This window comes from Pyrus communis, chromosome 4 (genome assembly GCF_041283825.1).
Source record: "Pyrus communis isolate YQ-2024b chromosome 4, ASM4128382v1, whole genome shotgun sequence".
Taxonomy (NCBI): domain Eukaryota; kingdom Viridiplantae; phylum Streptophyta; class Magnoliopsida; order Rosales; family Rosaceae; genus Pyrus; species Pyrus communis.
In genome coordinates, this window is record NC_142568.1 from 24,615,722 (window position 1) to 24,638,733 (window position 23,012).

Consider the following 23,012-nt stretch of genomic DNA (forward strand, 5'->3'; position numbering starts at 1 on the left):
CAACTGTAGTAACTAAACACGAGGGTTGCATGTATATTATGAATATTTTGATCCATATTGTCTTAGATAGACAATTACACACGACACTTTTGTATTTAATTAGTACAACTTCATCCCTTGGAGCGAAGAATACGAACACTTTATTATTAACTTAAAATAGTCAGCTTTTAGTCCGAACCATGCAAGCATGTCGATAGCCAGTTGTTGTAGTTCTTGGAAATTGAGAAGTATTTAGTGTCAAACAAGCATGTCCAAATGCTATACCAGTTGTGCGCACACATCGATAGACTAGCTAAGCTAGTACGTATAGTATCCCCCACCAGCTAAGCCAAATTATTATTATCAATGCTATAGTTGTAGTAGTAGTATATATCATTTACGGACTATATATATATATATATATATTTTTTTTTTTTTATCGTTTAATTTCGACACTATGATCTATAGATTATCTATCTATTATTATTATCAAAGTTATCTTCTCCTCCCACCGGAGCCGCTCTCCCTTTGGCAGTTAAAATAGACGGCAGCCACCGGTAATCCAAGATTATAAAGCTCGGCGAAGTCTTTGGTATTGAAGTTTTGGCGCCATCCAGGAGCATACACTGTTTGCCTACCCAATTGGCGAAACAGCACAAAAACAAAGCGATGAATCCCAACTGTTGGCCGTGGACTTTCGTAACACACGATCTCTTGCCCTGCATGATCAATATATATGGGTTTCATTACCAGTATCTATGCTTGAATATAAGGGTTCCTTCATGGCAGACAGTTAGGGTTTGGGTTAAATTATTAGGAAAATTAATGAAAATGATTTAAAAACTTTGAGTTTTAACGAAAAGAACAAAATAAAGATTAAAGTGAATAATACCAAGATTGACTTTTTAGTATAAAAATATAATTTTTCATTAAAATTAACAATACCATGATTTTTTCGCTAAAATTTCTTAAATTATTACCGGTGGGAAACCTTAGCTAAAGACAAAGCCTTCTCCTGAAAAGATCTTTACCATAGAGCTCAAGGGCCCAAGAGGCCCAATATATGATTTTCCTCGTCATCATGTGTGACGTCATTTGATATTTTGCCACTCTTTTTTCATATGAGATTTATTTTAAGTTGTCCTTCCATACTGGGACATAGTCAAATTGTATTCAAAGTTTGCAGGTGGTCATTTATCATAGTGGTGAAAATGTGTTGAGCCTTTACATAACGGTGTGGGCTCAAGTCCTGTCGATGGCTAATCTAACATCTAATGTAACAAAATCTATTGTTTGACAAAAAAAACTAAAAAAAAAGGTAAATTACAAAAAACTACATCAACTATTAGTCTCATGACACTATCATACCTCATTTTTTTAAATTGACAATGTCATACCTTTTATTTAGAATTTGGTCCAATGTTATCCCTTCCGTTATTTGGCCGTGAAATTTTCAGTTAAATGCTGACGTGGCTTGATTCGGAACTCACCTTCTATTAAAGAAATAATAAAATATTATTAAAAACTTAAAAAAAATTATTTAATATTTTTTATATATTAAAATAATAAAGAAAAGTAAAAAACAAAAAAAAAACCCTCAGTTCGTCCGTCCCCCTTCCCCATCTTCATCTTCTTTCCCCCACATGCAAGCCAGAAAAAAGAGAAAGAAAGAAAGAAAGAAAAAAAAAAAACCCAGATCTCGTCTACGCCACCATCGCCATGTTCATGATGGGAAGATGGGTGCACGGAGAAGGTGGAGGATGTGGAGAATGGATGAGAGTAGTGGATTTGGGGTTGGCAGGGGGTTGGGTTTTTTTTGGTGGGGGTGGGGGGGAGACGAATTGGGTTTGGTTTGGGTTTTTTTTTTTTTTTTTTTTTTTTTGTTTCCTTCTTCCTTCTTCTTCCTCTTTTTCTGGGTTGGGGTTTTTTTTTTGTTTTTTCTTCTTCTTCTTCTTCTTCTTCCTCTTCCTTCTTTTTGGGTTGGGGGGGGGGGGGACAAACTGGGTTTGGTTTGGGATTTTTTATTTATTTTTTATTTCTTCTTCTTCTTCTTTCTGGGTTGTAGGGGGTTGGGTTTTTTTTTTTTTTTTTTTTGTGCCGCCGGGGGGGGAGGGGAGGAACTGGGTTGGGCTGGGTTTTTTTTTTTTTTTTTTTCTTTTCTTTTTTGTTCTTCCCCTTCTTTTTTCTGGATTGCAAGGAGTTGGGTTTTTTATTTTTTTTGGGGGGGGGGGGGGGTTTCTTCCTCCTTCTTCTTCTTCTTTCTGGGTTGTAGGGGGTTGGGTTTTTTTTTGGGGGTGAGGGGGACTAGGTTGGGCTGGGGTTTTTTTTTTTTTTTTTTTTCTTTTTCGTTCTTCCCCTTCTTCTTTATGGATTACAGGGAGTTGGGTTTTTTTTTTTTTTTTTTGTTTTGTTTTGTTTTGTTGGGGTGGGGGGGGGGGGGGGGAAGGGGAAAGGAACTGGGTTTGGGTTTTGATTTTTTTTTCTTCTCCTTCTTCTTCTTCTTCTTCTTTCCTGGGTTTGGGTTTTGATTTTTTTTTCTTCTCCTTCTTCTTCTTCTTCTTCTTTCCCGGGAGGGGGGGGGTGTTGATGGGTTTTCATTTTTTTTTTTTGTTGAATATTAAGCAGGGAAGAAGATGAAGATGGGGAGACAGAGAGTGGGGAACAAACGAACTGAGGGTTTTTTTTTTTTTAATAACTTTTCTTTATTATTTTAATATTTAAAACATATTAAATATTTTTATTAATTTTTTAATAAAATGTAGGCCCCGAATCAAGCCACATCAGCATTTAACTGAAAAATTCACGAGCAAGTAACGGAAAGTATAACATTAGATCAAATTCTAAAGATGAGGTATGACATTGTTAATTTTAAAAATGAGGTATGATAGTGTCGTGAGACCAATAATTGAGGTAATTTTTTGTCATTTAAAGTTTAGGGTCTAGAACAATATTATTGTCACCCTTTCGCTATGTGATTTAATTTGAATTGTTCTTGCATACTTAGACCTAGTCAAGTTGAATCCAGGTTTATGAGTGATATACGTGGGCTTGTTTACTGTTAATGATACAACACAATTAATGGTTAGATCCTAAAAAAGTATAATTATACTTGATTGCCCTCAAATAAACATAAACAATAAGATAAATGCTAAGGAGACTTTTTTAAAAGTAGAATTCTCCGCATCATCTCATGTTTTTAGCATAATTCTCGTGTCAACATTAGAAAATAGTGTGTCAAAAACATGAGGTGGCGAAAAATATATAGAAAATCCTACTTTGAGAGAGATTCCTTAACATTTCTCGAACAAAAAAGAACCGTAGTTAATGACAAAGCTGATATAACCAATGGCGGGGCATTGGAAGTGCAGTAGAAACAACTCACCGAAGCTTGCCGCGGTTGTTGCTGGAATATCCGTAACCAACCTGAAACGTTCGTACAAAGTATCAGTACTTATCACCATCACCAACCTTATCCTTCTTCGTCTACACTCCTTCCCACCTTTGAAAGACAAACGCATAGAGATCGAGTTGAATCCTTGCCAGTATAAATATTGTTGGCAAATTACTTCGTATTATATTAGCAAATTTATTTAAGAAGTGAATTAAGCTAAAGGGAAAGATATATATATATATATATATATCCCTGTACAGAGAGAGAGAGAGAGAGAGAGAAACAAAATACACACCAATGCAAATATTCCTTTAGGTTGGGATCACTTGGGCTGGGTGCATCAGGATCCACCATGACCTGCAATTAGTGGAAGTAATTAATGAAACCGGTGCATGTTAATTTCCCATTTTCTCAAAAGTCTGTATTTATATATATGTTTACATATTAATTCATGAAAAAGTAGGTCAATTGAAGAAGCATATATGGATATATGGATGGATGGAAGATGGAAACTTACCAGAGTGTAGAAAGTCCTGAGATCGTCACCACCAGTATCAACTCTAGGTTGCTGGACAACTTGAGAAGGTTTGAGCTCACAACCATTGTTAACCTCCTTATTGCCGTAGGTCACCCTCAGAGAAACGGACCTTGTGAAGGGGTCTAAAACATCACCTACCACTCGTCCAACAACAAGGGGGTCCCTGTCCCGAGGCATTTTCTTTCTTTTGGATGTATAAGATATAATTTAGATATATTAAAAAAAATTTAAAAAAAAAAAAAAAACTACTTGTACTACTAGTTATCTAGCTAGATCTATGTGTGTGTTATATATGTATAGCTAAAACTCAAAGTATCCAAATAAGTTGCGACTTTGGATATTGAGAGTTTTGTGATCAAAATCGAGAGGCCTATTGGCTATTTATATTCTGTTGCGTTGCATGCTGTATTGCTATTTGCCCAGTTAGCTTTTGTTTCTGTGCACACATGAAAGATTCTGCTCCATATGTCAATCGCTTTTTCGTTTTTGCCTTTCGCTATCTTGACTTTTTTATATTCTTTTGATTCTTACTATAAGTTCCTCTGATATGAAAACACGGCGATTGGCGATGCCCTCCCCCTTTCATCCACTGTTAAAAGTAGTGGACCACCAGTTTTTATTCCCATTTGATCAGTTTATGCGTTGTCGGTCCAAAGCTCCCCCATCATCGTACACCTCGTCAAATCTTCTCTTTCCCTCCGAAACAAAGAAAATTCTAGGCCTTAGCTACCTCGGAAATTAGATCATACAAAATTAATTCATTTTAATTTCCAGATTTACATGTGTATATACCAACAACTTATTTAGTCAAGGGGTAGTCAAGTAGTAGAAGAAAGTTTTGCATAATGTTTTGCGTTTTATTACTTTATTAGATTGTGTTAGGTTAGGCTTCTTGTCTCCTAATTTGTTGTACTTTTCATTTTATTTTGTTAATATGTTCCCATATGCTACATTGAATTTGACACATATAGTTGTTTATAAAAAATAAAAAATAAAACTAGTTTAGATTTTCAATGCTAAACTTTATATCCATACACAATAAAGATAAAGAAAAAGTATATATATAACGGAATAAAGAAATTATAGTTGCATAAAAGCATTCTTCTACAAATAAGCTACAACCCTAGCTACTGAAAACAAATCCCTAATATTAGCATAAATGTGAAGAAAGTTGAGGTTACATTATACTATCAATTGGCAATATGAGAAATAACTCAACTACTTATAAGCACTTACAAAGTCGTTCCTCTCATCAATTTTGGATTCACTCTCAACACACCTCCTCACGTGTGGTGAATTTTCAAGCCTAACACATGGACAACACAAACAGGTTGTCGTAGAGCACGTGTTGTCGTTGGGTTTCACATGTGAGACAACCTGCATTGATATGAAAGAAGTTGAGGTTCTACTATAAAACCAATTTGCAATATGGGATGTAGCCCAACTACTTACTTATAAGCACTTGCAAGTTCCCTCCTCTCATCACTGTGAAATTCATCCTCAACAAGATGATTCCAAAAGTTTGTGCAAAATTCAAAACTTGACTTGCAATTTATTTTAAAGCGTCTTCAAGAATGAAGTGCTTGGGTTTATTCTCTCCCTATGAGTAATGCTAGGGATGCTAAATTTGAAGGCAATATTTGCAAACTAAATAGTGTGTCACCAATAGGAATGAGTATGTGTATTAACGCTTAAGTAATAAATCAATCATCAACTTCCATGTCCTTTAGTTGTCAAAATTTTGTCTACAAATTTAGTTTCCTTACCATTACCCCTCTCTCTATCTCTACTAATTAATAAAACACTCATTGTCAACCAAAACCTTATGAAATTACCAGTTTAATCCTCTAATTAAAACAAAACATGAATAAGAAATATGGGGCAAAAATGTAATTTCACACAACCAAATTTTGCTTTTTTTTTTCAAAGCCTCACCTATATATAATCCTAACATATCTCTAATTAAAAATATAAAATAAAAACTTCCAACTTCCCACTTCCCACTCCTACATTCTCTGTCACTCTCTTCACCTCTCCTTCTATTTCCAAAAAAAAAAAAAAAAAAAAAAAAAAAACAAAACAAAACAAAAAATTATCACACACTTTGTGTGTGGGGCTAGTATATGAGAAGATAGTGATAAATGATTCCTGACTTGATCCGGTATATATGTTGATAAGTGCTATTTGAGAAATGAGATTATCTCAAATTTGCTCTTAAATCGGTCGATGCATTGGAGTCGAATAAGTCAATTGTGATTAAAATACAAACTAGCTAGAAAGCATCAATGTTTTATTCGCTTGTGAGGTTTGTATGGCATAGGCAATGTAGGCATCGCTGATATGTGTGAATATGAGGAACAACGCAAACTCGTTCAGTCGCATTGTTATTTACGCAAGTCGACATTAGGAATTGATTTTCAAACACTATATAGTACCTAGCTAGCGCTCTCTCTCTCTCTCTCTCTCTCTCTCTCTCTCTCTCTCTCTCTCTCTCTCTCTCTCTCTCTAGAGCTAGCCATGCCACTTACCAGCAGGTATCCCGAACCCTCATACATGTAAATGGTAATGAATTACAACATTGGCTAGACATTGACAAGATATATATGTTCAACAGCGAACGACACAAACCACTATGTATATATCTACTATATACAGTCATTGTAATTACAACCAGAATAGATAGATCATGACTCGTACGTGAGAGATGAGTGTTGTATGCCTGCTGCGCTCTACTAACCAACGACCACACACTTAAAACACTGTCTACTCATCATCACACCCTGTCTGTTCTTGTTAACTTGAACAAGTACATTTCACCCACGATATATCCTTTGTTTGTTTGGTCCATAGAAGGCTCTAGCTAGCTAGTTGCATCTTCATACACTTAACACAACATTGCATGCTCGCGCCAATTAGCACTACAATCTATTGTTATTCCTCTTCACTTGTAAGTGAGAGGTCTTAGGTTATATTTTTATTAAAGACGAATTTGAACCACATTATTACTAACTCATTATAAGACTAAGTCATTGCCAACCTCCTTAATGTAAATAATATCATTTGTTAAAAAAGAAAAAGAGCCATTGCATGCTCTCATCAGCTTTTCTCTTCGTTTACTATTGAATTGTTATGCATAGTGCATAACTAATGCATATATTTGTTTTCACATGTATCACCAAAAACTCAAAATAGCAGGCAAGTTCTTGTAAAACTATTAGAGAGACGGGCTAAATGCACACTTCCAACAACATATATATTATCCCTAATTTGTTAATTATTACCTGCACAATTCGTTGGATGTAAGGTTTTATCACAAAAGACCTCGGTATTAGTTTGGAGTGGGGTTGAGATATTTAAACTTTTTTTTTCTCAGAAATACAGACGATATGAGATATTTCAACAATTTTAATATTTGATTTACTATGTATTTATTTAATTATTTTCTACCTATCCAATTGAGAGATCTCTCAACTAACCAAGTTTTAGCCTGGCCTATTGCATCACTGTAGATAGGGAGACTAAATTTTTTAAAGCAAACATGTAATGATGGTGTAAGATGGTTGGGGGTTAACATGTGCTATAATATGAACATGGGAAGACATATTGATATTGTGGTGTTGGGTTGTTGCCTTTTGGGCATGCGAGAGGGGGAGGATGGGTGTGTGGCAATGTGGCATGCACTCACTACACAAAGAAAGAAAAGATGGAATTCATTAGTGGTAAAGTGACTGATAAGGATAAGCTAGCTAGCTAGCTAATAGTTGTGGTTGAAGTTGAAGTCTTGAAGGGAAGCTGGGAAGGGATCATTCATTCATTCCTTCCAAGTTCCAACCGAAAACGATAACTATTAGATACTATTTTGTAGATAAATAAAAAAAACAAAAAAGGACAAGAAGATAAAGGAGATGAGATGATGAGAAACAAAAGGAAGCTGGACAAAGACTGCGTAGTGCGTAGCCAAACAAACAAAAGGGAACATAGGGATAGCAAGGGGGATACAGAATCAATTGATTAATTAGCAATTGCCTCCCATCACTCACACTTTATTTCTCCAGAGAGATAAAGCATTGGTCACCAGAGAACCTTCCCAATAAGGAAATTATTCGCTTCGGTGGCATCTGTGTGGGTGTGTGTGGTAACCCACAATTCCCCTCCTCCTATCAATCCATCCATTCAATTTCAGACGCGCTTTTACACCTTGCCAGTTAAATATTCTTTTTCACACAGCCACAGCCACCAGTGCACCACCCTTCTCCAGAATAACACCTTCTATTCATTGTTTTAGAGCATCCCCAATGAAGGGTTCTATATAAGGCTAACAAAGTGGTAGATATAGTTCAATTTAGAGCTTTGAGAAATCTTTGGGGCTCTAGAAAAGAATCTCTCTCAATAAGGGGCTATACATCTTTCAGGCTCTATATGGGGCTATATATTTTATCTATGTAGTAATTTGATTACGCGGTAAATTTATTTTTATCTTAACTTAATTTCTGGACGTGTTATCTTAAATTTTAATTTATGAACTTTTTAACCTAAAAAAATTCAAATTTTGACAAAGTTAAATTTCATCATTTATACATTGTTGTAGGCTCTCTTATCTCAATCTCATTTGTTGGTTTGTTTCTATGAAACCAAACAAGATAAGATTTCATTTCATAACAACCATTGGATTTGATATCTTATCTCGATCTCATCTGTTGGTTTACTTATCTGATTGACACATTCTCCGAAATCAAACTACATTTTCATTTCATAACAACTATTAGATCGGATTATCTTATCACAATTTAGTTATGTTATTTGATTATATGTTCAGTTTAGGTCTCTAAACTACCAATGTTAAATTTCATCACTTTTTTATGAATTTTTCAATCTAGAAAATTAAACACAAAGCACTACGTTTTTTTTCTAATCAATCACACAGAAAATAGCCGTTGTTTATATATGTTTTCTTAATCAAACAAACAGTTGAAAATAAACCCTTGAAATCCTAAACGGTTGAAAAATAACCTTAAAATCATGTTTTGGAATTAAAAATGGGGCTAACCCATTTCTAAACTTAAAAACAAACAAAAAAAACAAGATTGGGTCCTTAATTTGGTGTGGATACCCCTACTTTTTGGGGCTAGATGTAACCTAACTTTTTGTCACTCAAGAATTGAAGTTGCTAGTTCATGTGGTGGATGTAGCTCCATTTTTCAGCCCATTACGGATGAAATTTTTCATTAGAGCTATAAATGTGCTAGTCTCAAGAAGGATACCCCCATTAAGGATGCTCTTACAGCTTACAACTGCATTGCATTTTAGTGTTCACTACTAATAAAATACAGAAAAATTCACTCTAATCTTTGAAAATTCTCACTTTTAGAATAAAACCTTGTGTAAGATTAAAAATTAATTATAGTTCTTAACATTTAATTGTAGTTTTGGGATACTAATTAGCTTGTATTAATTATTGAGTTTTTTGTGTGTATAGGGCCTCGTTTGGCAGTTCGAACTGTACTGATTATTTTTGTCGGATATGATAACTAGCCACCGGATAATACTGACTAAATTAGTCGGCCATTTGGTGCAGTATCAGACTCATGACCGTATTATTTATACTGTGTTTGGTATTAAACCGAATAAGAAAAGGGAAGAAAACAATTTGACAAATCTTTGTTTGTTTGTTGAACTTTTCTCATATTTATACCTATTGAAAAACACACAAATTTTCAAATAACAAAGAAAAATAGTAAATTCCAAACATCAAATTCAAAATATTTTCCAATAACATAAAAGAAGATTCACAAAACACAACTACAATTATTACGTTATATAGATTAATCCAACCACATATTCAAGTTCACAAAATATACAAATGCAAGTTGGTTTCAGTAAGAAACAGTTTGTCCAGATAGCCAAAAATATATGCATGCTGCTGCTTTGCTTTCAATAAGAAGCAATTTGTCCAAGTACCCAAAATATATACATGCTGCAGCTTTTAACAAAAGATATGTATGTTGTTTTAACAAAATATATTGTTATTGTTTTCCAATGTCAATTGCGGTTACTTTGTCCAAGTATACGAATGATTTTTTCATTACACCATCCAAGGACAAGAATGTCCTCTCATTTTGTGGCTTTTCGAAAGGGATATTCAATGCCTTGATTTGATCCTCAATAGACAAATCCATCTTTGACAATTCTGAAGCAATCTCAAGTTTTGGATCCACTCCTTTCCTAAAAGCAGCTTGTAAAACTTCACCCAACTTATCAACTGATTCGGAAAGCATTTCTTTAAATGCCACAGCAAGATCATTATCATTAGCAACTGACATCTTCCTTTTCTTGGTACTTGAATTGCTAGAACGTCGAGCAATAAAGGGAGAACTAGTCTCCACCTTAGCTTCATCTTCATCTTCATTAATTTGCTCAGCATCATTCATCATCTCAGTACGAGTTACAGCTTCTACTCCGGTTGTTCGGTCTTTCCCAAAAATAACATTCAATCTGTCATACAAGGGATACGATTTTCCTAGCCAGCTCTTTGCTTATTTGTTAACCTGCAATGAGAAAACAAATCACATTATCCATAAAATACAAATAATCTTATTTTGTTCCCTTCAACTTGTCTTGATATAATCAACCATCCATTAATTTAATTAAGATGCCATAATGAATGGGGCTAGAGGATATGGTTTGGTAGACACAATCATTGTGACATCCCGTTCCGAAGATATCAAAACGTACATGTGAAATGACTACTTTACCCCTAGTTCGTTTTTGTTATGTCTATTGGGTGTTTTGTGTGGTGTTAGCATGTGTTGGGCCACACACACACTCTCACTCTCACTGTCTCTTTGTCCCCTTCTCTGTCTCTCTCCCGTCAACCCCATTCCTTCCTCTTCCTTCGAACGCACACGGACACACACACAAACATACTAAACACCTACAGATCAAGGGAACCAAGACCACTGTCGAGCTCGTGAGGTTGAGGGGAGTGCAGCTGTACCATTTTCAGGTAAGGTTATCACCGTTTTCACGTTGATTTCACAAGGTCCGATTTGGGGTACTATTCATGCAAACGTATTTTCTCACGTTTTAAGGAAAATGGAGCTCGTAGGTAGCTTGGTGTGGTCCCAAGGAGTCTCGGAGTAGTTCGTTTGAAGAATTTGGACGTCGGGATCGCCTTATTCGAAGTTGGCCGGATTTGGAGTTTGGGGACAGGTAAGATCTCGTAGTTTTTGGCTCTTAAAAGTTGTTTGGTTGTGTTCTCCTAGTTTTAGGCGTTATTTTGGTGCAAAAATCACGAAAAATGGTTGAAAAACGAGAGAGAAATCGAAGTTAGAAGTTTTTCCAGTTTTCTGGCGCCGGCGACGACACCGGAGGTTCGCCGGAGAAGGAGACGGAATATTCCGTCAAGTCTGACGGAATATTCTTGACGCCGTTAACGGAATCTGTCAAAACTGACAGAATATTCCTTACGGCGTCAGTTGACGCCGTCAGCGTGCCAGGCACGTGCCTGCGCGTGCTAGGCGCGTGTGGCCATGCCTTGGCTGGCGCGTGGGGGCGCGTGCGGTGGTGGAAAATTTTTCTAAAAATTTGGGTGTGATCCTGAGGTTGTGTAGAGCACGTTGGTATATTCATTTGTCCAATTTGAGCAATGTATGAGAAATTATTACGAGAAGTTGGTTATGTGCTTTAAAATTGACGTTTTTATAGTTGTTTCGCATATAGGTGATACGTATCCCGAGGACGAGCGTGGTCACTCGAGGCGGGGGGGCTACGACCCTTCCACATACCAGTGAATGGGCTTTTGGTTTTCCGTATATACCTATATACTATATTTTGCCCAGAAATTGATTAAATGGTTATCAGTTATGCCATGCATTACATTATCGTTAGTCATGCATCGTTGGTTGCATTAGTAGTTGCATATATCTATATACATATGCATATTGGGTGCTGTGGACGCACAGGTAAGTGCCAGGTAAGTGTTATTTATGTTTATCTTTCAGTAGTGGTTTGAGATGCTTAGAGAGCTCATAACCTGCACCCCCGGTGTTAGTGCTCCCGCCTAGAGTAGGGCACAGTCCTTCACGTGATGTTCACCTCCCGCACCACACGCTCAGCTTGGATCCAAGTTAGGTGCACAGTCCTGTCGTACAGACCACATTAGGTGGTTCCGAATCGTAGGTGACCCGCGATTATTCGCACAGCCTTCACGTGATCGTAGCACTAGAGCGTATATATGTATTACACCCAGGCCTGTCGTACAGACCACTTTAGGTGGTTCCGACTCGTGGGTAGGTTCAGTTATTAAGTTTGAGATTTGAGCTCTACATGCAGCCGTACAGGTCACGTTAGGTGACTCCGGCTGCCAGATTATATGTTATTGATATGATTTATACCTGAGCACTTGCATTTCATTATGAGATTTTGACATGGCACAATCTTGAGCATGATTGGCATATCCATATACATACGTATATATGTTTATTTTCTGGGAAGTATACAGGTTTTACGGCGAGGGGTTAGAATGTGTTTTCTAAATGGTTTTCGAAAAGCTTTGTTTTTGCCCACTCACGCTTTTGTTTTGCGCCCTTCCAGGTTCTAATTGCTTAGCAGTTTTGGTGGTTTCCCAGAGGGCTTTCCCAACATATCTGACAGACATTCACCAGCGTAGGGTCACCTTCGGGTGTACTATTGTCGAATCATTTTTCTTTGGACTGCTGTAGACTTATTGCTCTGAACTTAGCGTCTCACTTGCGCTAGCACATGTTTTTAGTACTTTGTATGCTAGTTTTTAATTATTCGTACTTTTTATATTACTACTTTATTAGCTTCCGCACATGCACATGGTTACGTCACCTCCGTGTGACGGCCAGCACGCCCTAATCTCGGTCGGGGTGTGTCAATCATACTATTAAAATGTATGTAAAACAACATGTTAAGTAATCAAATATGTAAAGTTAAATTCTAGTATTATGTTAGATAATTACCTTCCAATAGGATTTGTCATACTTCAGTGCTATCAACCTCAAACATTTTCGTACATCATTCCATGCAAAACCAGTTTTATTAATCATGTTGTAAACTATTGCATATTCTTTTTTCCACCTCCTCATTTTGGACTCAATATGTGGAACTGCCTTTATAAGGCATTAGGACATTTCAAATTAATAGCTATTTCAAACTGAGCCATTGTTTTGGGTTTGAAACAACCATTATCACATCGTAAATTCTTAACACTGCCTCCTCAAGTATGGACAACAATGCATCTTCTTCATATTGTTTCCAAACCCTTATACTTCCTTTTGGTTGACTACTTTGTTCACTTTCCATTCCTATAATTACATACACAATAAGATAGCATATAGTCAATTGTGCATATAATTAATAGTAAGTGATCAAAACCATAAGCAAATCATCACACTTTTTAAATAAATAGATAACCAGGTCACACTTTGTTCGAATAAAGTATCATAACCGAATCACACTTTGTCCCACAATACATAAAAAATCACTATTTGTTCAAATAAAAAACCATAACCAAATCACAACATACATATATAAGAAAATTTAATCAAATCACACTTGTGCACGCCACTCATTGTACATATTCATCGCCAAAGTGTTTCTCCATGCAGTCCATTCTTATGTAGGTTGAATAGTCTCAATCATATCTTCATCATCATCATCATCACTTTCAGATTCGTCCAAGTTTAAGACTTCATTTTCTATTGGATTAGCTAACATATGTCTTCTAATAAGATGTAATACGTAGCAGGCTGTCATAATCCTAAGTTGTGTTTTAATTAGGAAAAATGATGGACCTCTTAAGATGCTTCAACGCATCTTAAGTAGTCCAAAACATCTCTCAATGGCATTTCTAGCTGCATCATGTTTAATATTGAAATGCTCCTCATGATTAATCAGGAGTCTTCTATTTCTCCACTTCGAGAGATGGTAACGCACTCCCCTATATGGTGCAAGGTATCCTTGACACATTTGTGTACCCACCATCCACAGGGTAGTAACACCCTAACACACCAAAAAATGTATATTACAATATATAAGAAAATTGAGGATTCAAATAACTAATATAAATAAATAAACTATTGTTACCTGTGGGAACTTTGAATCCTAACGGTCTACTTATCGCATCTCGGAGTACTCTAGAATCAAAGGCCGACCCTTCCCAACTTGTGTACACCAATATAAAATTCATGTCTATATTATAAACTCCTAACATATTGGTTGCAATCTCTCCCTTCCTTGATTGGTATCTTGGTTTATCTTACTCAGCTCAGGAACATGAACGTTAATGTAAGTCCCATCCAATGCCCCCAAGCAATTCTAAAAAAAAATCATTGACATTAGTAAGTTCAATATATTTAATTACATTAATTTTAGAAGTAATTTTTATAAAATATGAAGAATGCCTCAAACCAACTCCATTTAGGATCTGGGTAGGCATTAGGAATGGGGTCTGGCACTTTCAAAAGTCTACCTTGTAGCCTTAACACTCCATGTAAAATGGAATTGAAATACCTACTTATGGTCTCCCCGAATCGACAAAACCTACTCCCAATTGTATGATTCTTTACATGATGTGCAAGTATATGCAAAAACATGCAAACTTGTTCTTCCATTGTCACTACACTATCCAATTTTACTCTACCGTAGTCATGGAGCATCTAACAGAAATATCGTTCTTCTATTCATTCTAATTTGGTTCACACACTGAACATCATCGTATCCTATTATCCTGTCTAAATAGGCTGACCTACCATTCTTCTAACAAATGTGCAATTTCGAAGTGCAAGTTGCCGATTCCGCCTTCTAGCTGAATTAGGATTCATCATGAACCACATCATCAACCAAGTCACAATATTCAAGTACCACAACTTAACAATGAAGCATGCCACAATCTTTCTTTCATCCATGTCTAGTGAAAATATAAAATAACATTATTAGATAGTGGCAAATAATTAAGTAACTGAAGTATGACATTATAAGGACATAAGAAGGATACAAGAAGACATGATTATTGGCTAATTAAAGCAAAAATGCAAAGGAGATTAAACATCTGTAGTAGTAGAATACAAAGGATACAAGCATACATGGGTATTGGGTCTAACCATCTAGAAGCTAAATATTTTGTTTTAGCTGCTGTTTTGAGGTTCCAAGTGTCAACCAATGGAGCCCCAAGTGTACAAAATATTTAATTATCTCAATTTGATTCTCCCGTTTCATTAATTCAATGTAACTTGCATTATCTTGTTTTGTTCTACTTTAGTATGCATCTTTTATGCTTTCCTCTGCAACCAAGTTCGAACGAATCCTCTTCCCATAGTTTAGGATTTAATTAATTATGTTATCGAGTCAAGTTGTTAGCATTGTTTGGACTGGCTTTTTTGAATCATTTACCATGATATCAACCTCATCCTCGATATTGAACATTATTACACCTAAGATATAAAACATATGACTGAGAATATACCTACACGCATGTTATCTGCCTCGTTATTTAAGACTCGGTCAAGTGCTAATTTAAATTATGAACAAAACTAATTGTTGTTTCCTTTTGTTTTTCCCCGATGTGTACAACGGTTTTATAATCTCTGAAACTGTAGTGGAATATGTTATTCGTATGGTAAAGATCTATATTCTAAGCACATCAATACAATGAACTAAGATCCCAAAAGACAGAAAAATAAAGTGCATAGCAGCATTAATGGATAGAGGAACACAGCAGCCATATGAGAAAACCAGAAAATTTACCTCAAAAAGAAGAGCTGGGAGGCTAATAGGAAACCCTAACAAGTATAGAGAAAAACACTGCAGGGCCGTATGCAGCACCCCGAGAATTGCCAAAAACTATAATGCTAAACAGACAATCAAATCTAAAATTCAACCCCAACAGCAAACCTTAAAATTCGAAAATTCTAATTAAAACACAAAATTATATAATCAATTGCATAATTAGAGAGAAAACAATAATTAGATTTAATCAATTGAAAGAAAATTGCAAGAAAAATAAAAGGCGAGGGAAGAACAGAGAGGGGCGGAACCTGGGAAGAAGAAGAAAAATGAGAAGATGAACTGGGATTCAAACGAAGAAGAAGAAGGCGTTTGAAAAGACGAACCTGTGATTCAGATGAGAAAGGAAGGCAGAGAGAGCGTTTGGAGCGGAAGGAGAGAACCTGACTAAATTGTACAGTGGTTTTGGATGGTATAACCAAGCGGCTCTGTAAAGTTGGTGGGCTTGAATTATTTAATCTGATAATTATTTAATACAAACAGACATCAAACATCGTATTCGTATTATTAGCATTATCCGATGTCTTATACTGTGTGCTAAACAAGGCATAGGTTATCTATTGGTTTTTATAAACAATAAAATTTTAATTTATCATTCATAATTGTTGTTAAGTTTTCCGAATGAGAAGTCATATATCATCATCATCTATTCTTTTTTTGTGCATAAAATTTCTCATATGTATATACTTATTAAGTACTTATATGTTTAGATACTATAATTACATACCAATGCATTTATAAAATAAACCTATGCAAGTTTTATCTTAAAAGACATTAGTAAAATAAAAAGCGAACCATCGGTGGTTGAACTCTATTGTATTATTGTTGTACCTTTTCAATGTATGATTTGCTCCATATATTTCTTACTTGTAATGGTTGAGCCAACTTTGAACTTACAACAGGTTGATTGCTGGCCTGAACTCAATGGTGTAAAGTCCATAATATAACCTAAGCTTGGCCCAGGACCCGCTCTCTTGAGCCCAATTTGACTATGACCAACCTTGCACACTTAAAACATAATATTTGAATATAATTTATATCAGTCTCTTTCCCTTTAGGGATCCCTTAAATAAGGTCAAGGATTGTTTGCTCTTCCATTTGCTGTGACCTCCCGTGTTTTTCTGTTTATATAGTCACGGTTAAGTCACGTCAACATTTTATATTACTATTTATTTTTGTCTTATTATCTTTATAAAAATATATATATATAAAATGTTGACGTAACTTAACCGTGATCACACAAAATAAGAGAACACTAGAAGTGAGAGAGCAGACAATCCTTGTCCCTTAAATAAACTTATCTGAGTGATTAATTGTAGGGTTAAATTTTCAATGAGTTTCGACAATCCAACTATCTATTAAGAGTTGGTTTTGGTTCGGTAATTGAATTGAAAAGTGGTTACCGAAAACTGAAGCAAAAAATCAAAATAAGAGGAAAAAAACCTAATCCTAAACAAAAAATTTTGGTTTACCGAAAATCAATAATTGCGAATTTTATTTTTTTGATTTTGGAAAACTAAAACAAAAAACGCTAAATCTTGAAAGAGAAAGGGAGAGGGAGTGAGTTTGCAAAGTGATAAATAGAGGGTTGAGAAGGTGAAAGAGTCCGTGCAAGCCATAGCTAGAAGATGAATTTGGAGGTATGGTGCGGTGCGGTGTGGTATGTGGTGTTGAGTCCCCGAATAGGAAACAAAGAGAGAGAAAGGGTCAGAGTCGTCGAGGAGAATGAAAGGGAGAGTTTTATTTTTTATGTATGATTGAGATCTAATCTCAATCAAATCTAACGACAAACATATATTTCAAATGCATATAATTTTCATATATGTAAGTATATATGGTTCGGTTCAGTATTATCGAACACATGGAGCTGTGGTACCAATCTCGTGCCGAAGTTTTGGAAATTGTTCGGTTTTGATTACCGGATGGTTCGGTATTATCGGTTAATTTTTTTTTTCTAGTCGTGTTTGGTATGGTTCGGGTCAAGTTTGATTTTTTCGGTTATTTTTCCAACCTTATTCTATCTTTAAGATTTTCTCTCAAAGGTTATCTCTACAAAAATATACAAATATGAAACGATATTACTGTTAAATCAAATGATAGAATTTTAGTGTATTTTCTAAGAAGTGTATTTGTTATTTTATTCAAATATGAATATTTTGTAACTAATTTTTACCATGCTAGATGCTACCATATATGAGTTATTATATTTGGTGAGGTATAAATTTTTAGATTGCCCTAGTGCTAAATCTTTGTTAGCGTAGACGTAAAGGGGGTAAAATGGCTCAATTTTGACAATTACAAGGGTAAAAATAGACATATTTAGTTTTAACTGGTAAAGTGAGGCTTAGTGGCAATTACAAGAAGCAAATCAATAAATAAGCCTAATTTTTATCAGGGTCGGTCCCTGTAATCGGACATTCCAATCAAAATGGTCCTTGTTAAGTTTGATCAATTTTGATTTTTAAATCTTTAAAAAAAGTTTGTTTTATGATTATTAATCTACATGTAAGCATATGATTGGATAGGTAGAATTCACTCACGTGTCACATTATATATTAGTAAAAGAGTGGTGTTATTCAAACAATTATTTTTACCTCTCACGCATTACTTTTTAATTTTTTTTAACAAATGTCAAATGATATTATCTATACTAAAAATGATGAGGATGAGTTTAGCCTTACAATGAGCTAACAATAATATGATTTAAATTTGCCTTTGGCAAGCAATAATGGGCTAGCATTCCTTGTTAATTTTTGTTCTTCGTTTTTCTTCAATTCATTTATTAGGCGATCGAAAATTAAGAGACGTGTGTAAGAGATAAAAGACGGATATGGATAACACTACCCTAATAAAAAATAACAAAAAATTGCAGAATGACCAAATTAATTTAGAGAAATCATTTTCAGATCTAAATTGACATTGATTTTCTATTTCAAGATTTGATCGAAAAGTCCAAGCTCTACCGTTATAAAAACTCAAAATAATATTAATGAATGTGTCCAGCCCAGCTTGACTGGGCAAAGGCCCAAATTTGAGATTTTATTGCTTGTGTTCTGCATGGAAATTTCACCAAAAGCAGACACGAAATAGAAACGCCGTGCTTTCCCCACGTGTCTAATTTACTGGTGTCCCGGCGCGGCCATTCCCGTTTCCCATTACCGCTCAAATGCAATGGCATTGAGGCGCGAAAATCGAAATCCATCCATGAGCGTTATTTTGGAACTTTGGGAGGCAAAACCAATTTGGCGGGAGAAACAAAAAAAATTATGACAATTAGAAGAAAACTAGAAAGTGCTACCCGCGCGATGCTGCGGGATTATGATATGTTATAGTAAAAACATATGAAAGATCATGTATCTAATGGTCGTGGAGCTAATAATCATGCACTTAACACTGAACACCTAAATGTCATCAAACCAATGTAAACTTTTATTTAACTAAGTTCTTAGCACTTCAGTTCAATCTTAAGTTAAAAAGAGTAATTCAATTGACTAAAATTACACAAAGGAAGGGAGAAAGACAGAACAAACAGTTGCAGAAAAGTGTATAGTGACATTGATCCTGCAAGTTAAATATGAAAAATGTTCAAAAGAATGTAAAAGCTCAAATTATCCCTAGCATGAGTAGATTAACGATGAAAAAACCAAATTTGTATTAGTTTATATTGCTTAACACTTCACCAAGAAAAAATGGAAAGAAAAAAATATTTTTAAATATCCAGTGATTAAGTGAATGACAGTGAACATTATACTTAGTATAACATGAATATGCATGTGCATAGTAAATACTAAGCAAGAATATGCATAGGTAAGTAATACCCATCAATTAACCATTTTAATTAACACTTCAAAAAAATTGTTTACGTATAAAAAATCTAAATCCCTTGTAATAACAAATTATTGGTCAAAATACTACACTTTGAAAATATATAATAAAAGAAAAATAGGAAAACGATGCTTACCAATATGGACATATGGATTGCTTCAGAAAGGATGTTATATGCAAGGCTATTATCCGAATGACTTTGTCTGTAATAAGAAGAGTAACTGACTTAAAAAGCATCATCATTGCTACTTGCTACTCTTCCTACATAATCTAAGAATATAATTAATCAAATAGATACGGAATCACATTGACCATAAACTATTACATGTAATTAAAAAAAAATAAAGAGGAGAGAGAGAATCGTGAAATAACTCAAAAACTCTAGCCCAAAAAACTAATTGTTACGCAATTTTTCTTAATAAGTAAGATGTCATAAACATGATATTCCACACTTATTAATTTGATTGTCTCATTTTGAAAGGAGGAAAATAAAAGTAGATGTCTTACTTTTCTCAACAGCAAATCTATTGTTTTTGAGAATCTCTGCAATTGTGACAACTGTGGTAATAGCTGCAGTGGTACAATGAGATATTAATCCTTGCATCAGCTTTAATACTAAACGAATCAAATCTAGAATGAAGAACGGTAATATGCATGATAAAAAAATTATTCTAAATGTTGGGAAAAGGGAATGAGAAGGTTACATTTGACTGGATTCATAATGCCCTAGTAAGGGGAGTTGGTATCATGAGACATCATTTGATAATTTAATTTTTTTCAAGAAATGGACAGATGTAATCATCAACTTACACTTTTAAAATGTAATAGTTTATAAAATTCAAGGCTTGAAAATAAAAAGGAATTACTCTGTTGAATAGAGAGGAATCAACATTTAGAGATAGGAAAATGTTGATCTTTTGACCTGCTAGTCTAGTAATATCAAGCAAGACAACGTCTTCTATTCAAAGGTCAATTATTTTTCTAATAGAAAACTGTATGTTACATAAATTTATTGAATTAGAATCAAACTAATGAGATTAAAGTGAAAATTTAAAACTAATGCACAAAATGGATTTGAGAGGCTAAATTTTTTTAAAAGTAAATAGGAAAAAATAAGGTAAAATTGTCGAGACATTTTATTATACTAAAGCCCTTGGATAGTTTGAAAATCTTACCCTTATTCATTCTTCACTCTCACTCTATTTTGCTATACATTAACACAATAAAATATAATCAGATGCATAATTATTAATCTACAAAACAATAAGAAATTAATATAAATAAAAAATGACAAACCTATTACTTTGCATTCTCATTATTGCAGATACCCGATAATTCCTATCACCAGAAACTCTTACTTCATAAGAGCCATATGTAACGTGCAAGAAAGTAATAAGAAATTAACTAAACTATCACTCAAGAAGAAGTTAGACAGAAGTGTGGAGAATACAAAACAGATATCTACTTCTAGTCTATCAATATGTTAAGATTGTATCAGGTTCAATGCCTAAATGAAGAGTAGAAATAAATTCATCCACGAAATAAGGTGTTATTTTTAAGTATTGTAACACAAACGTAACATGTGTACAACCATCAACCCACACCCAAGGTAAACTACACATACTCGCATAACTCTTACACCCTAAGAAACATGTTATTAAAATATTAGTCTCAATACATCATATTTGCTACTATCATTTTCAGGAGTCATGTGGTTTTCCATGAATTGTGAAGCATTTATATACAAAGTGAGATTTGCCAATACCTCCAGATATTTCCAAGTGTGCGCTAGTGTATTTTTTCCTTTGAAACATGCAGTTTTTTTTTACCCGTATTATTCCCACCATTAACCAAAAAGGAAGGAAAATTTGACAAAAGAAGCTATCTTAATACCTTTCAGAAAAATTATCAACCACAAAATAAGCACTGCATTTTGAGCCTATGAAAAGAAGAATAACCCAAAATACATTCACAATTATTACCTGACACTTTCTAACTTTCTCTAAAACTTTCTGCTTTGTCAATCCCTTTTCTCTTGCCTGCCTAAATATAAAAATAAATAAATCAATTTCTTGTGAAAATTCAATAATTATGTAAAAGAGCATCTGATTATTTTGAAAGCAGTTGAGGTGGGTTCTATAGCAAGGAATAATTTGAAGCATATCAAAGTTAGTAAGTTCTAAGAGGGGTGAAAAAAAACTTAGCAAAGAAAAAAGGTATTGAATGACCAATAATAAGAATTTGGTCACCTTATTTGATCAATGCCAATGATCCTGAAGTGAGTGTCAAGTACATTTAAATTTGCATAGAACAAAGCTTGAGAAACACACATCTGTGAATGATAAGAATAATTAATGTTGGACATTTTTTTTCTGCTAAATGGAATGGTGATCATTTGATTCAGTAATTACAAATATCAACACATTTGTAAGTAAAAACTTTAAAGAGTGTAGACAAAGCGTTTAAAATTTATTGAAATACAATGTGAATTCAGTGTACTTATAAAGAATGTAATGACTGACAGAACTATAAACACAATCAGAATTTTGGAAAGGAAATTATCAAATAGCCAAAATTAAGTCCACAAATGGTGTACTACGCAAAAGATGAAAGCTTTACCAAATACCCAAAAGTTAAAAAACAAACACACAGGGAAAAAAGAAGAAGAAGAAGGTGAAAATACCTTTTATAAGATCTTGAGCTCCTCACACGCCCGTTTAAACTTATACAATAGTTCTCCCAGTCAAATTTGCTTAAGTAATCCAAAAATCTATAAAGGACCTATAGAAATGAAAAGTAATTAAGTTCTTAAACTTATATATGAGCAATGATTGGTGTAATAAATTTCAGCCAATTGTTTCCCTACGGCATGCAAATCTTTCTTATGAAAAAAAATACAATTTAATCAAATCATAAACGAAATCAAACGAAAAAACGAAATCAAACGAATGTTTCCTGCAACCAAAAAACGAAATCAAACGAAAGAACCAGATGTAAAACACGAAGAAATAGAAAAAAACGCTGAGCAAAATAGGTGAAGAGCCGAACTTTAGAACAATCAATTAAAAAAATTTCTTCCTAACCAAACAGAAAATAAAGCAACGCATGAACAAACACACCTGAAACAGAGCGATTCGTTCGTGGAAAACAGCGAGAAAAACATGCCAAACACCCTTCCACACGATCCGATTGGAATCAAAACCGAAAGACAAACGGAGAAACAGAGAGAAACGGAAAGACAGAGAGAAGAAAAGAAAGAAGAAAGTGAAAAATGAAAGATGCTGGAAGCATCTTCCCACACAAAACGCACGCACGGGAACAAAAATGAGAGAGGGGCAAAGTGGCCAATTCATCATACAAACCCACTAAAGCCCAAAACACATGAAGAGAATAAGGGGTAAAACCGGATGGGCACTGTTAATGAACAGTACCCATCCGCTGAGTTTTAGTAGATATAAATTTAAATCCTTA

At 34.6% G+C, this 23,012-nt stretch overlaps 2 protein-coding genes and 1 long non-coding RNA gene across 30 annotated transcripts; all 3 read right to left on the reverse strand.

Moving 5' to 3' along the window:
• Positions 1 to 9: 9 nt before the first annotated feature.
• Positions 10 to 4,268, reverse strand: LOC137723488 (protein HEADING DATE 3A). Its single transcript, XM_068462682.2, has 4 exons — positions 3,888 to 4,268; positions 3,666 to 3,727; positions 3,362 to 3,402; positions 10 to 698 (listed from the first exon to the last, which is right to left on the reverse strand). Exons 1-4 carry the CDS (start codon positions 4,083 to 4,085, stop codon positions 475 to 477), a joined length of 525 nt encoding a protein of 174 aa, XP_068318783.1. The 5' UTR covers positions 4,086 to 4,268; the 3' UTR covers positions 10 to 474.
• Positions 4,269 to 13,009: 8,741 nt separating this feature from the next.
• On the reverse strand, positions 13,010 to 16,082 carry LOC137721901 (uncharacterized). The gene is made up of 2 exons (XR_015961941.1): positions 14,019 to 16,082; positions 13,010 to 13,934 (listed from the first exon to the last, which is right to left on the reverse strand). It is a non-coding gene; the product is annotated as an uncharacterized LOC137721901 (long non-coding RNA).
• Positions 16,083 to 19,122: 3,040 nt separating this feature from the next.
• LOC137737970 (uncharacterized) lies at positions 19,123 to 22,997 on the reverse strand. 28 transcript variants are annotated; one of them, XR_015961963.1, is made up of 9 exons: positions 22,661 to 22,933; positions 22,225 to 22,322; positions 21,791 to 21,873; positions 21,524 to 21,580; positions 20,838 to 20,879; positions 20,717 to 20,748; positions 20,049 to 20,111; positions 19,678 to 19,744; positions 19,123 to 19,277 (listed from the first exon to the last, which is right to left on the reverse strand). XR_015961963.1 is itself a non-coding variant. In XM_088693180.1 (8 exons), the coding sequence occupies exons 1-5, from the start codon at positions 22,895 to 22,897 to the stop codon at positions 20,736 to 20,738; spliced, it is 429 nt and encodes a 142-aa protein (XP_088549306.1). In that variant the 5' UTR covers positions 22,898 to 22,997; the 3' UTR covers positions 19,123 to 19,277; positions 19,678 to 19,744; positions 20,049 to 20,111; positions 20,717 to 20,735. The 28 variants fall into 28 exon arrangements, 5 of the variants coding, with proteins under 5 accessions (XP_088549306.1, XP_088549302.1, XP_088549304.1 ...); XR_015961959.1 differs by having other exon boundaries at positions 21,524 to 21,584; positions 22,661 to 22,931; XR_015961958.1 differs by lacking the exon at positions 21,791 to 21,873 and having other exon boundaries at positions 19,678 to 19,811; positions 20,845 to 20,898; positions 21,524 to 21,584; positions 22,661 to 22,932.
• Between the last annotated feature and the right edge of the window lie 15 nt (positions 22,998 to 23,012).

Coding starts and splice junctions, on each gene's coding strand:
- LOC137723488 (XM_068462682.2), bottom strand. CDS start 4,085: ATGCCTCGGGACAGGGACCCCCTTGTTGTTGGACGAGTGGTAGGTGAT. Junction 3,728..3,887: donor TCAGGACTTTCTACACTCTG/GTAAGTTTCCAT, acceptor CACTAATTGCAG/GTCATGGTGGATCCTGATGC. Junction 3,403..3,665: donor CTAAAGGAATATTTGCATTG/GTGTGTATTTTG, acceptor CGAACGTTTCAG/GTTGGTTACGGATATTCCAG.
- LOC137737970 (XM_088693179.1), bottom strand. CDS start 22,897: ATGATGAATTGGCCACTTTGCCCCTCTCTCATTTTTGTTCCCGTGCGT. Junction 22,323..22,660: donor AACGAATCGCTCTGTTTCAG/GTGTGTTTGTTC, acceptor TCATTTCTATAG/GTCCTTTATAGATTTTTGGA. Junction 21,585..22,224: donor AGCTCAAGATCTTATAAAAG/GTATTTTCACCT, acceptor TTTTATATTTAG/GCAGGCAAGAGAAAAGGGAT.